The sequence below is a fragment of the Macrotis lagotis genome, chromosome 6 (genome assembly GCF_037893015.1).
Source record: "Macrotis lagotis isolate mMagLag1 chromosome 6, bilby.v1.9.chrom.fasta, whole genome shotgun sequence".
Classification (NCBI taxonomy): Eukaryota; Metazoa; Chordata; class Mammalia; order Peramelemorphia; family Peramelidae; genus Macrotis; species Macrotis lagotis.
In genome coordinates, this window is record NC_133663.1 from 83129643 (window position 1) to 83143418 (window position 13776).

The window sequence follows — 13776 nt, forward strand, 5'->3', positions numbered from 1 at the left end:
ACAAAGTACCATGTAAGAGGGAAGAGGTTATATATGATCCCTGAAGCCTAGCACCATGGCACAGTAAAAATAATGGTGGGGGGGGGGGGGTGGCTAGGTGGCACAGTGGATAAAGCACCGGCCCTGAAGTCAGGAGTACCTGGGTTCAAATCCGGCCTCAGACACTTAATAATTACCCAGCTGTGTGGCCTTGGGCAAGCCACTTAACCCCATTTGCCTTGCAAAAACCAAAAAAAAAAAAAAAAAAAAAAAAAAAAGAATGGTGGCTCTGGATTTAGGTCTAACCAATGTTTACTATATATGTACATATGTGCTTCTGGGCAAGCCTACTCAGCCTTCCTAGGATTCAGTTTCCTCAACTAAAAAAAAAAAATAGGTTTGGACTAACTGGTCTCTGAAGATATTTCAAACTCATGTTCTATGATCCTATAGCTAATAATCCTAAATCCATTCTAAATTTCAATTGATAATTTTTCAAGAACTTAAAAACAGCAAGTATGTCCCCTAGTCAAGTCTTTTCCAAACTAAACATCTTACATTCCTTCAATTGTTTATCACATGGCTTCACATCTTGGTTGCTCTTCCCTAGGTTCTTTCCAGATTTTCAATATCTTTCGTAATATTTAACATTCATAAATGAATAAATAGTATTTCAGATATGGCTGAATGAAGGAAATCATAGTTCAATGAGGAAAATCATTTCCCTAATCCTAGACATAACATCTTAATGAACTTATCTTAAGATTACATTTGTTTTAGCTGTCAATTTTACATTGTTGACTTATATTCAACTTGAAATTCACTAAAATCTTGAGACAAACTACAATCCAGGTAACCTTCTCTACCCATCTTATTCTCATGAAGTTGATTTTTTAATACAAGTATAAGACTGCATATTTTCTCTATTAAAAATCTTCTGTGAGTAATTCCAACATCCTAGTCTTTCTAGATTTTTTTCGATCTTGACTTTATTATCAAGTCCCTTTCCATCTCAGGAATCTTGACACAAGATCTTAAACCTGAATTTTAAATTTGTCTAAGCCCTCTTCTAGGATTACTTTTATATGTTTAAATTAGTGTTTCTCAAGCTGTATTTCAGGGGATCCATTTTGTTGTGAATAAAAGTTCTATGAAAATATTCTTTGTAAGTAGTATTTCCAGATTAAAATATGAAATATGAAATTAGTAACATAGCAAAAATAATAATGTAAGAAAAATTGAAGATATTCAAGTAGGATTCACTTTCACACTTCATTTTTAAACTTCTCTCACCTTCCTTCATTTTAAGGGAGGTCATAACCTGTAGATCCCAAAACAGTATGGATGGATTAGTTCTACTATGAGATGTCTAGCTCATAAAGGAAAAGTCTTAACAGTGTATTAGTTTATTTGCTTAAAGTTTGCTTCAATAAACTTCCTGATTTTTGTAAATTTTTTTCCAAAATAGCTTTTATGGCATGTTTTTATAGTAACCATAGTGCTTACAATGACTCACTTAATAACACGGAGAGTCAGCTGCTTTCTGCCCATACATTCAATGCAGATTCCTTGATCCAAGAAGGACATTTTCATAAACTATGAAGGCGCTCTCTCTCTCTCTCTCTCTCTCTGAAAAGTTTATTGAGTTATCAAGCTAGTTTTCATGCCAACTTATAATATGCTGATTTACTCTCTAACAAGAGTGTGGAGTTTACCAATTTAACTTTCATAATGTTAGCTTAGCTTTCAAATTCCAATAAACTTGGATCAATTCACATTTTTCACAATAAGAAAATGTTCATTGCTTTTGTTCCTTTTATTTAACCATACTTGGCTAGAAGCAAATATCAAAGAAAACCCTCCAAGTACAGTATCTACTTCTGAGATATTTATAAGATGCAGAATGGCAGAAGATTCTGATCTTCCATATATATATATATATATATAGTAGAAAAAACTATGCCATCAAAATAGTATGGATTTCAATTCTGTAACCTTTTTTAAAGCCCAAACTATGAATATTTTGTAAGGTAGAAAAGGACAAGAAATTGGCTATAGAGGTAAGAAGTTTTGCCTAAGACTGCATGGCAAATCATTAGAGGAACCACAAAGATCCAAATCATGTATGGGGTCCAGTTCAGTACCTGATCTACTCAATAGTATTATACTGTCCACATTCAAGGTCTATATTTATAGAAAAGAAGATATTTCTGAAAAATAAGCTAATTCTCCTGGATCCTTTGAGATGATTAATGGATGAAACTGCCAAGGGATAATGCAATTCCTCTGATCAGCATTAGTCTAAATATTCCATCAATTTTTGGTTTTATAATATACTTAGCTGATTTGCAGTGGTTCTTTTTATATGTCATAATGTAATTTCTTTTTTTTTTTGTTTTGTTTTGTTTTTTTTGGCAAGGCAATGGAGTTAAGTGGCTTGCCCAAGGCCACACAGCTAAGTAATTATTAAATGTCTGAGGCTGGATTTGAACTCAGGTACTCCTGACTCCAGAGCCAGTGCTCTATCCACTGCGCCACCTAGCCACCCCCATAATGTAATTTCAAAGGACTATTAACAAACAGCATTAATATCTGGGTAAACTCCCATTTAGCCCTCAGGACATGAAATAAGTTTAATCATGGGTGAGATAATGTACCCATATGCACATATTACACTACAAGGTTCAGACATCTTTAAAATATTTGTCTCTAATCCATTCACACAGACCTCAGTATCATTCATTCATTGAATAATAATTTGAATTCCCACCATACAAAGAATAATGCTAGATAATGAAGCATGTAAAAATGGATGACATATGGTCTCTCATGTAACTAAATAACAGATTAGGTTTATATTTACATATATATATATATATATATATATATATATATATATATATATATATATATATATATATATATATATCAAGCACCATGCTATAAAAGTAATATTTCATTTGATCCTCATAAAAACTCTAGGAGGTAGGTGCTTCTCTTACAGATGAAGAACCTGAGGCAGGCAGAGATGAAGTGACTTGCCCAGGATCACTTAGCTAATATGTGTCTGAGGCTAGATTTGAGCTTGGATTTCCTGACATCCAGCCTCATGCTCTCTCCACTGACCACCCGAAGATGATGGTAGAGGTATGTGCTATAGGGTGTGGATTCCTATGTCCAAAGTAGAGTGAAACAAATAAGGGAGACACAAGATGCCAATGGCAAGAACATAATATATCACATACGAGATGAGGTGAACAGCATCCGCATGTTGTTTTATTCTTTGTCGGTATTTGGAGAACTCATGGAGCATCTGGACAGGGTCAGACCGAATATCAATGTAGTCCTTTTCTGTCCACGTTTCCACAGCGACCAACACCACCCTGGTATTTAGCTGCTCCTTGTAAATCTGAGAGGAAAGACAGGACAGGTACAGGAGTAGAACACTGGGTCAAACATGCACAGTTAGCCAATTAGAGTCAGTGGAAAGACAAGACAGGTAAGGTGGGAGGGAAACATGGGGAAATCATTAGCTCAAAACACTGAGATACAATTACCTACCTCCAGAAGAAAATAAATTTCTACATGATTCCATATTTATCATTGTAAGGTTTCATGATAGCATTAGGCCATAGGTTCTCAAATTTATAGTAGCACAGCAAAAATACTAGCAGATACTATCAAGATGAAAAAGCTTAGAAAATAGACCTACTGGTTGTAGATCAGTCTAGCTAGGTTTAGAAAGACTCAGCAAGAAATGTAATGCTTGGGGCAGCTAGGTGGCGTAGTGGATAAAGCACTGGCCTTGGAGTCAGGCGTACCTGGGTTCAAATCGAGTCTCAGACACTTAATAATGACCCAGCTGTGTGGCCTTGGGAAAGCCACTTAACCCCATTTGCCTTGCAAAAAAAAAATGTAATGCTTGCTTTGGCTATAAAAATTGTGCTTCTGAGTCCTGCAAAATTTGTGGTAGATATTAGTAACACAGATCTTGGATATTCAAGTATAATGTCAACATGACAAGAATTATTTTCCCGATTAAATATCTGATTTGTGAATAGCAAAACCACAGGCATTTTCTGTTACACATTCTATTAACAAAAAGTTAATCCTCCAACTGTTAATGAAAATAGAGAACTAGAAACCGGGGGAGGGTGGGAAGTTACCATACCTCAATCAGCCTGAAGTATCAAGGGTTCCTCTTACTATATTGCATCAAAAGCTAATTAAATCTAAATATATATTTTAATTAGTATTACTTAGTTTCAAAATCTTATACTACAGTAACACAAGGAATAATTCTTAATGCAAACAATATTTTTGTAAAAATAAAAAGTTCTATTCCTGGGAATATTTCATTTGCAAATTTACTTGGAGCAAAAGGTCTAGAATCTCAGGGAAATAATTTTAAAAGTAGCAATAATCATCAAGAGTATTTGTTACTAACCAAAAAAATTTAAAAGTAGATGAAGAAAATAGACTAGATAAAGAAGAATCAGAAAAATAAACACAATCAACAAAAAAATGATGTGACAAGGACAGGAAAAGTCATTTGGAGGAAATAAGTGTTAGATCAATATTTTACACCATATACTATAATATATTTGAAACATTTATGTGAATTCAATATTAAAAGTCACACCAGGGGAGGGTAGGTGGTGCAGTGGATAGAGCACTGGTCCTGGAGTTAAGAGTACCTGAGTTCAAATCCGGCCTCAGACACTTAATAATTGCCTAGCTGTGTGATCTTGGGCAAGTCACTTAATCCTACTGTCTTAAATAAATAAAAAAAATTTAAAAGAATTTTAAAAATCACACCATAAAATAAATTATATTAAAACAAAATCAAGTACTTTTCATAACTACAGTTACAGAAAAACTGTAGTAATTATAAAAAGTCAAATAGATAATGCTGATTATATGATATTTACAATTTTTGTATAAACTAGGATAATAAGGAAAGCTGTCAACTGGGGAAAATTTTGTAGCAAATTTCTCAGATAAATACTTGATATACAACAGATATATATTAGCAGGTACTATGGTACTATGGTCATGCAAGATCAAGAGACATTCTTCAATAGCTAAGTGTAAAAAGGATATGAACAAATAATTCTCAAAAGAATTGTAAAATATTAAAAAAAATGTGAAAGACTACTCCAAATCACTAGTATTAAGAGTAATATATTCAAAACAACTCTGAGGTTTTACTTTATAACCTATAAATTGGCAAAGATGGGAAAAATCAATGTTGGAGAGACACAGGCATACTAATGTTCTATTGGTGAAGCCATTGGTCCAAAAATTTTAGAAAGTGATTTAAAATAATTCTGAGATGACTAAAATGTTCATATTTCTTTATATAGAAATTCCTCTGCTAGATACATAAAACAAAGATGTCAAAGAAAGAAAAATAGCAGCATTTTTTTGTAACAGTAAAGAAGTGGAAACAAAATAGATGCTTGCCATTTGTGGAATGACTAAACAAATTTTGGCACATGAAGAATGTAACAGAAAGTAACTATGCTTTAATCAAGAAAAGAAATAGAAAAAAAGAAAAAAGAAACAAATACTAATGTAAAATGAAGAATTACAAAAAAATACACAAAATGCGTAAAATAATGTAAATGTAATTTAAAAGTCCCAAAAAAAAGTAAGAGAGAGAGAGAAAAGAGAGAGAGAGAGAGAGAGAGAGAGAGAGAGAGAGAGAGAGAGAGAGAAAGAGATAAGAAAATAATCCCCTCCTTTTCTTTGAAGGAGTTGAGGATTTATGGGTATGAAACAGTGTTAGACTTGACCGATGTGTTTGTCAATTTTGTTTTTTGAACTTTGTTTTTTTTCCCTCTTCTTTATTTTCTGTTTCATCAATGGCTCTCTGAATAGGAAAGTGAGGAAGAGGGAATATATTTGGAAATGACAGTGTTGTAAAAGCAGAAGAGCATAATTTTTAAAAAAAGAGGAAAGTTTTGTTTTCCATTCTGTAAAATAAGCAAAAATAAGTAAGCAAGAAACATTACCAAATATCCTTTTCCAGAAAAAATCATTTTTGTATCATAACTTCAACAGACAAAAAATTCATCCATCATCTTTTGCAATTGATTTCAACAATAAAAATTTTAGATTTTACTAGAAAACCTAATTGGGCAGTTGAATGGCACAGTAGGCCTGCTTGACCTGAAGTCAGGATGATTCATCTTTCCAAGTTCAAATCCAACCTCAGACATTATTAGCTGTGTGACCTTAGTAAGTCACTTAACCTTGTTTTCCTTCTCCATAAAAACTGAGCTGGAGAAGAAAATGGCAAACTATTCCAGTATCTTTGCTAAGAAAATCACAATGGGGTCATGAAAGGACAGATAGAAAGAAATGAACCAACTGATCAACAAGAACTAAAATTAAATGAATTCATCAACTGTCTCTCTGACAATTCCAACTTTACATGATATTTTTATATCCTTACAACTTAAAAATGGATTTTTTTCCCATCAGAACCTTCAGTTCCATATACTTTTAGGGTAATATACTCTGTCCTTTAATACTATTACTTAGAGTTAGATAGTTATTATTTAATATTAATTATTAGAATTTGATACTCAGATTAGAGGGATTTGTGGTTGGAACAAAAACATTTTAAGATAGGGAAAAAGGAAGATAGTGCCCCTACTGTTCAGAGTTATGTTTATCTAATGGATTTCCTACACACTCAATAAATTCTACTTTTGGAATCTAATAACACCAGTAAGGTCTCTGAACAAATCTAGCTTGATTTAATCTAGCCACTAGGTAATGATCTACCTCCAAAATTACTCGATGGACAACCAAACAATTTCTTAACTTAGTGTCAGAAACTTTCCAATTTTGAACACAATATATTTTGGGAAAATACTAAATGTGTGCCTGTTATGCCTTGTTATCAGTTGAACAACATGTAACAAAATTTTTATTCATAGCCATAAAAATAGGTTTAAGAAAAATGGTGATACTTACAGAATCTACAAGGTTGACCACAGACTTGGCAAAATTGTTGGTATGTGCATGAGAACGGTATTTCTTGTACTGAAATAAAAAATAAATACTAATTAAAATCTAGAGTGGTTAAAATAGTACTCTTCAACTTCCAAGTTCCTTTTAATAAATAAATCATCTATATAGTGTTTTGCAAACCCTAAAACAATAGTATGTATGCATGTATATCGAAATATGTATCTATATGTGTGTGTGTGTGTGTGTGTGTGTGTGTGTGTGCGCTAGGCACACACATTAAAGTATATATGTAAATCTAGAATTCCAACTGTGGTTTGTGCTGCTAGCAAATATTGTGTTAATCTGATTGTGAATATAACCCCTACCACATATTAATTTTTATATTTTACTTCTCTGTTGGCCCTAAAACCTGTTTTATAGTTAAAGTAAAAGACATTTAATTGAAGGCTCAATTTCTTTTTTATTACTATTAAATCCATGTTGTCCTCTTAAGTTTTAACATCACTCAACTTCCCACTGTTTGCTGTGTGTTTATTCCCTCTCCTTACATATGAGAAGAATTTTGGCCAAGTATCTCTGCTGTCCCAAAAGTCTTATTGTACTTCTAACCTATTGAGGCTTAAAACTGTACTGTTATATTACCAAATGAGTTTTTTAAAAGTGTTTCAACATAAACTCAAAGGAAGAAAAGAAGGGATCAAGCATTAATTAGGAGCCTATTAAATTCCAGAAACTTGACAAATATTACCTCAGTTGATTGAAAAATATGCTTAAATTAAAATAATTTTATAAAGAAAAGGAATAAATGTCAATCACAGCATACTGAGAACTAATTCATAGCTCTGAGAGAGAACTAAAGATCTATTATTTACTTTGTAATTGACTTGAAATTTAATAAATATCCAAATATCTACTACACGTAAGGGGATATATATATATATATATATATATATATATATATATATATATATATATATATATATATTAAGCTGGAAGAATTGGTATTAATAAATTGTTACTCCTCTATAGGTAGGTGCTCCATAATGATTCTACAAGTTTCCATACAAGAGAGGCAATGAAAATCCAAACTGAAACTTGTAAATTTTAAAACCTGGGAGCATTATTTCAGTTTTATAATAAATCAAACATTAGTTCTTAGAAGTATATTTTTCCAATAATAAGAGGATTCCTAAGTCTTTTAAATTTCATGTCTGTTAAAGCTTAAATTTTCTTTTGCTCATGCATAGGAGGTAGGACAAATTTTCTAATGAATCAATAGCCCATTTTTTTTCTCATCTGAATGAATTTTTCTTACTACATGCAGAACATTTAAAGATGTCTCAAAAAATAAATAAGGTCTTTTTAAAGGTTCATTATGCTACCTGAGGACAAGATTTAACCTTTCTTCCAAGGTCTTGGCCCAATCAGGAACCTGGAAACTTTACTATTACTAGTCTTCTGAATATATAGTTCATTTATTTTATTTTTTTTTAATTTTTTTGCAAGACAATGGGGTTAAGTGGCTTGCCCAAGGCCACACAGCTAGGTAATTATTAAGTGTCTGAGGCAGGATTTGAACTCAGGTACTCCTGACTCCAGGGCCAGTGCTCTATCCACTGCGCCACCTAGCCGCCCCCCCAGTTCATTTATTTTAAAGATTCCTCTTAAAATCAAACCCTTTCCCTCTCCTTATACCTTGCATCCAATAGGAAAAAAATGATAGACATACTCCTTAGGAATTCCTGAATTAAAATTCATTTTTCACACAACTGGGAAGGGTAGGAAGGGAAAGGAAGGGAGACTTCCCTTATTAACTCTCACTCTTATGCCTACAAAACTCAGATTGTGAAAAATCTGAGTATCCTCACAAACATGCATATAACACATAGCTAGATATAGAGTATGAAGATTTATGGGGTTTTGGTTTTTGTTCCATTTTGAAAATAGACTAATGAAATCTGGCATCCTGGTCATCAGAATCAGAACATGTTATCAGTGCTTTCAAGCTTATAAACTTCACCTGGGAGAAAAGAATTACTTTTTGAAGCTATACTTTTATCCCTTAATGAACTGACAAAATACCAAACTCCAATCATCCTTCAATAAACTCCCTCAAAAAATGTACAAATGAGTTTCAATGATAAAGATTGTGCTTTCTCTCCTCAATAAATTTTGAAAGTCATCCAAAGTTATGACTAGGAATGCCTCATATCAACCAATCAACAATTATTAAATAGTTATTTGGGCCAGGTACTGTGCCTAGGTATTCAAACACAAAAAGCTCTCAATGAACTTATGTTTTAATGAGAGAGAGAAAATATGTACACAGACAGGAACATACAAAATAAAGAGAAGGTGATTTTATAGTGCACACTGGCAACTGGTGGGATTAAGACAGGTTAAAAAAAAACAATAAAGTCAGGAGAGAGCTGAGTTTATATCCTACCTCTGATACTATGTGACCAAGGCAAATCATTTAATTGCTATGAGCCTCAGTTTCCCCATCTGTAAAATGGGAATAACAAAACTTAGAGTTCCTGCTTCACAGAGTTAGAGTGAACTTCAAACGAGAAAATGTATGTAAAGTGGCTCTCTTTGAATTGCTATTGTAGCAGCTAGGTGGCACAGTGAGTAGAATGTGAGATTTGGACTCAGGAAGACCTAAGTTCAAATCTTTTGCTAGTTGTGTGACCCTAGACAAGTTACTTAATCTTTCTCAGTAACATTTCAATCTGTAAAATGGGCATATCAACAGTACTTACCTCACAAAGAGATGTTGTTAGAATCAAATAAGATAATAAAACTAAAGTACTTGGCTAAGCTGAAAACATATAGATATTAGCTATTATTGTTATCATATGCTTTGGGGATAGTACTATGGATTCAGATATAGAATACATTTGACAATAATTTTGGAGTAAGGCTAAAGATAGGCACATTTATTTTGTTAACATTACATTAAAGATGATCATGATATAGAAAATGTTAAGTGACAAAATAAACAGGATAATTTAGCGAAAAACAATGTTTTATTGGAAAAACTGAAATGATTAACATAAAAGAAAAATAAAACAATATCTTGTGAGATCTCAAAAGCAAGGTACTTAATTTAACCATCATTAACAGAGCTCAAATTTAGAATTCCTTAAAAAACATAGAATTCTGATATAGGAAGACTCTGCCCTCTACTGGAAGTTGAGAACTTTTCTTTCTTTCTTTCCTTCCTTTCTTTTGTTTTTTTCCTTCCTTCCTTCTTTATTTCAGAAAGGAAACAAATACAATGCACACAAAACTAGATAATTTATTTTTAAATTAATCTTTTCATGGTAGCCCCCATTCACATTTAATCAAAGGCAATTTGATATCACCATGACTGCATGAATGTAGATGAGAATGTAGGATGATTAGTATGTTTTAGTCAAGGAAGAGATGGCTCACTTTTCTCTCACCTGGTTACCTTTACAAATGTAAATAAAAAGTACTAGTTTCAAAAACAAGTCTTGTGCTCTTAACAATTTCTCAAACTTTTCCTTTACTTTTCTTTGTTTATACAAACCTGATGATGATTCTAGAAGAAGACCATGACATCAGAAAGGTGATGCCATGATAAGCACAAGGATTGGATTTGAGTGAAGGGGGGCTGTGTTAAGCCACAATCTCATTTTTCTCCTCCAGAGTCATTTGGGTCCAGTGGTCAGATGTGAATCAGGACGACTGGAGATGTCCCTGGATACAAGGCAGTCAGGGTTAAGTGACTTGCCCAAGGTCACAAGCTAGTAAGGGTCCAGCTGAGGCTGGATTCAAATTATCATTCTCCTCAGCTTCCCATCTCTCCTCCAAGGTCAGTGCTCTATCCACTGCACCACCTAGCTGCCCTTATACATACACAGAATTTTCATCACACTTAACAAAGCATCTACTGTCCTGTGCTTTTATGCTGGTCATTTCCCATGTTTAGAATGTTCTACATTTTCATTTAGGTTTTTTAGTCCTCTGGCTTCCTGCAAGAGCCATCTCACTTTCTCCAGAAGATCTTTCATGTTCCCACAATTGCAAGTAACTTTTCTTCTAATTTTATACTATCTACTTGGCATATATCTTATATGCATCATGTTATTTGCATGTTGTCTCCCCCCTTTAGAATAGGAGCTCCTTGAGGGCAGGGCCTATTTTTGTCTTTCTTTGTATCTCCAGGATTACCATAGTACCTGGTACATAAAAAATATTGATTAATTGAGGTTATTATCAAATTATCTAATTAATACCAAATTGCAGTCTTCAGACGGTCCTTGCTACAATAAATGCATGCAAATGCATTTGTAAAATGCAGCCTAAAAAACTAGAACCTGACAATTAGTCATTCCCTTTCTATCAGCTCCAAAGCATGTAAGATCATAGATCTAGACCCATGTGGGGCCTTACAGGCCATCTAGTTCTAACCCCTTATTTTATAGATAAGGAAACTGAGGCACAAAAGAGAAAGTGATTTGCCAAGAAACATCAAAGGGAGAATTTAAACCTAGATTATCCAACTTCAGAGTCAGTACTTTCTCCCATTCCTCTCCAATCCTATCAAAACTCCCAAGCCACCATTTTCTCTCTATTCCCCTTCACTGTTTATTTTCTTAAAAGAATTATCTACATTCAATGCCTTACTACCACTTCATCCTCACTACCTATTCTTTCCTTAACCATCTGAAACCAGTCTTCCGTTCCTACCACTCAAATGAAATGCTGCCTTAAAATCACAATGACATCCTAGTCAAGAAATCCAATGGCCTTTTCCCAATCCTCATCTTAGATCTTCTTGATTTCCTTACAATTCTTTCAAAATTCTCATATCTGTGTTTTCCGTTATATGCCAATATTCATTAAGCATTTCACAGATATGATTCCAAAATTATCTCTTTTTTAGAGGTCATCTTGACTCCTGTGGAGATGAAAAGCAAAAAAAACTATCTTTCCAAAAACAAACCAACAGCCCTGTACATACTTAATAAACCTTATTTTAAAATCATTTCCTTCTCATTCTCTTGAATGTGTGGTCTCCTTGAAAAAAACATTTTATGTATTTGTTTTAACACCAAGCATACTGCAGATATTAAAAAGTAAATTGTTTTGGTACATGGAATCAGTAATAATATTCTGGCCATAATACTGTGGTAATTGTTGGTTCTAGAGATAACATAATTGTTAATATTATTCAATGTTACATTTTTATGTATCTCAATACAAAAATTTGGCTTTACTTCTTGTTACAATGGAGTTCAATAGAAATGAATAATTAATAATGAATTAGACTTATGTGTGTGTGTATAGTTATACACACATATAATAAGCCCACTGTGAAATAGCATACAAAATTGCATATTAAATAAATGACCAATTATTTTCTGAGCAGTTTTAAATCAGTTTATATTTAACTAAACAGACACTATTTGAAATATTTGGGCATTTTAGATTGCTTAGAAGAGTTCTTTATATAAAATTCCAGCTAATATCTATCTCTCTAAGCTTCTATTCATGGCCAGAATTCAGAGTTTACTTTTAATTTTGAGTCATTCTTAAGATTTGAGTTTTTGAAAGAGAAAACATGAAGGAAAAAATTAAGCACCTCCGCTGGTATAACACTGCTACTTTTCCATTAAGAAATAATTGATTCTGGGGCGGCTAGGTGCCGCAGTGGATAGAGCACTGGCCTTGGAGTCAGGAGTACCTGAGTTCAATTCTGGCCTCAGACACTTAATAATTACCTAGCTGTGTGGCCTTGGGCAAGCCACTTAGCTCCATTGCCTTGAAAAATCTAAAAAAATAAAAATAAAAAAAAAAAGAAATAATTGATTCTTACAATAAAATGTCCCCAAATCTGTTTTTTGGGAGGTCACATGGTACAATGGAAAGCCCACTGGCCCCCCAGAGACAAAGGACCTGGGTTCATACTCTATCTCTAGGGCTTGCTAATTTTGTGATCCAGGTCTAAGGAGTTTCAGTTTCTTCATGATGAGAGGGCTCGTCAGAGATCAAAACTAAGGCTTTTTCCATTTCTGAATAAATGATCCAGAGATCATTTCTTGAGGGAAAGGACTTCTTTTTTTTTTCCTTTCATTGTATTCCCAATAATTAACATGGTGCTAAGCACATAAAAAATGCTTTTTTGAAAAACTACCACATTTTTATGCTTTTTAACATTCAAAATCAATCTCTTCTATTCTGATGATAGCTAACAACCCTGAAAAAGCATGTAAAATGAAATAATTATACCCCTTTTCTTAACCTTTATTGAAGGGAGATTTCATTACTCATATTTTCATTTTTTTGAACCTTTGAATTAAGCTCTTATCTGAAGTTGAGTAAATCTTGTCTGTCAAGTTGCAAATAGGATGCTTCCTACAAGTGGAAGGAAAAGCTTTTCAAAGACTTTTCAAGTACCCTCCTGAGATTCCTAAGCAAAGATGAGACTTTAAAGAAGTCTCTTCACCTGGGGTGTGGAACTTGGTTAGAGTCAGAAGCAGAAACAGAGAGATGTATTTCAATATATGTGGTTTCCTTTGTAATCCTGCGTATTTTCCTTTATACATTTAAAAACAAGGGATCCATTGCTTCATCAGACTGACAAGAGTCAAGAGTCCATCACACACACACAAACAACACACACAAACACACACACAAACACACACACAGAGTACGAAGCTTGCTTTAGGGCCTGGTTAAGAATTCTGAATAATCTAACAATATTTTAAGAATAAAGAAAATGAAAAGAAGTTTAAATAGAAATTCTTTTGGAATTTATACCACAAATTTGCCAGTGCTGCT

At 33.3% G+C, this 13776-nt stretch overlaps 1 protein-coding gene across 1 annotated transcript in view; it reads right to left on the reverse strand.

Annotated features, from left to right (window-relative positions):
* The window catches only part of ADAM23 (ADAM metallopeptidase domain 23), a 236395-nt gene that overhangs the window by 73999 nt on the left and 148620 nt on the right, over window positions 1-13776 (reverse strand). Inside the window, exons 10-11 of the mRNA XM_074192744.1 lie at window positions 6967-7035; window positions 3225-3388 (exon numbers count right to left, since the gene is read on the reverse strand). Of these exons, the coding sequence (XP_074048845.1) occupies window positions 3225-3388; window positions 6967-7035 (233 nt within the window). The remainder of the gene's footprint in view (window positions 1-3224; window positions 3389-6966; window positions 7036-13776) is intronic.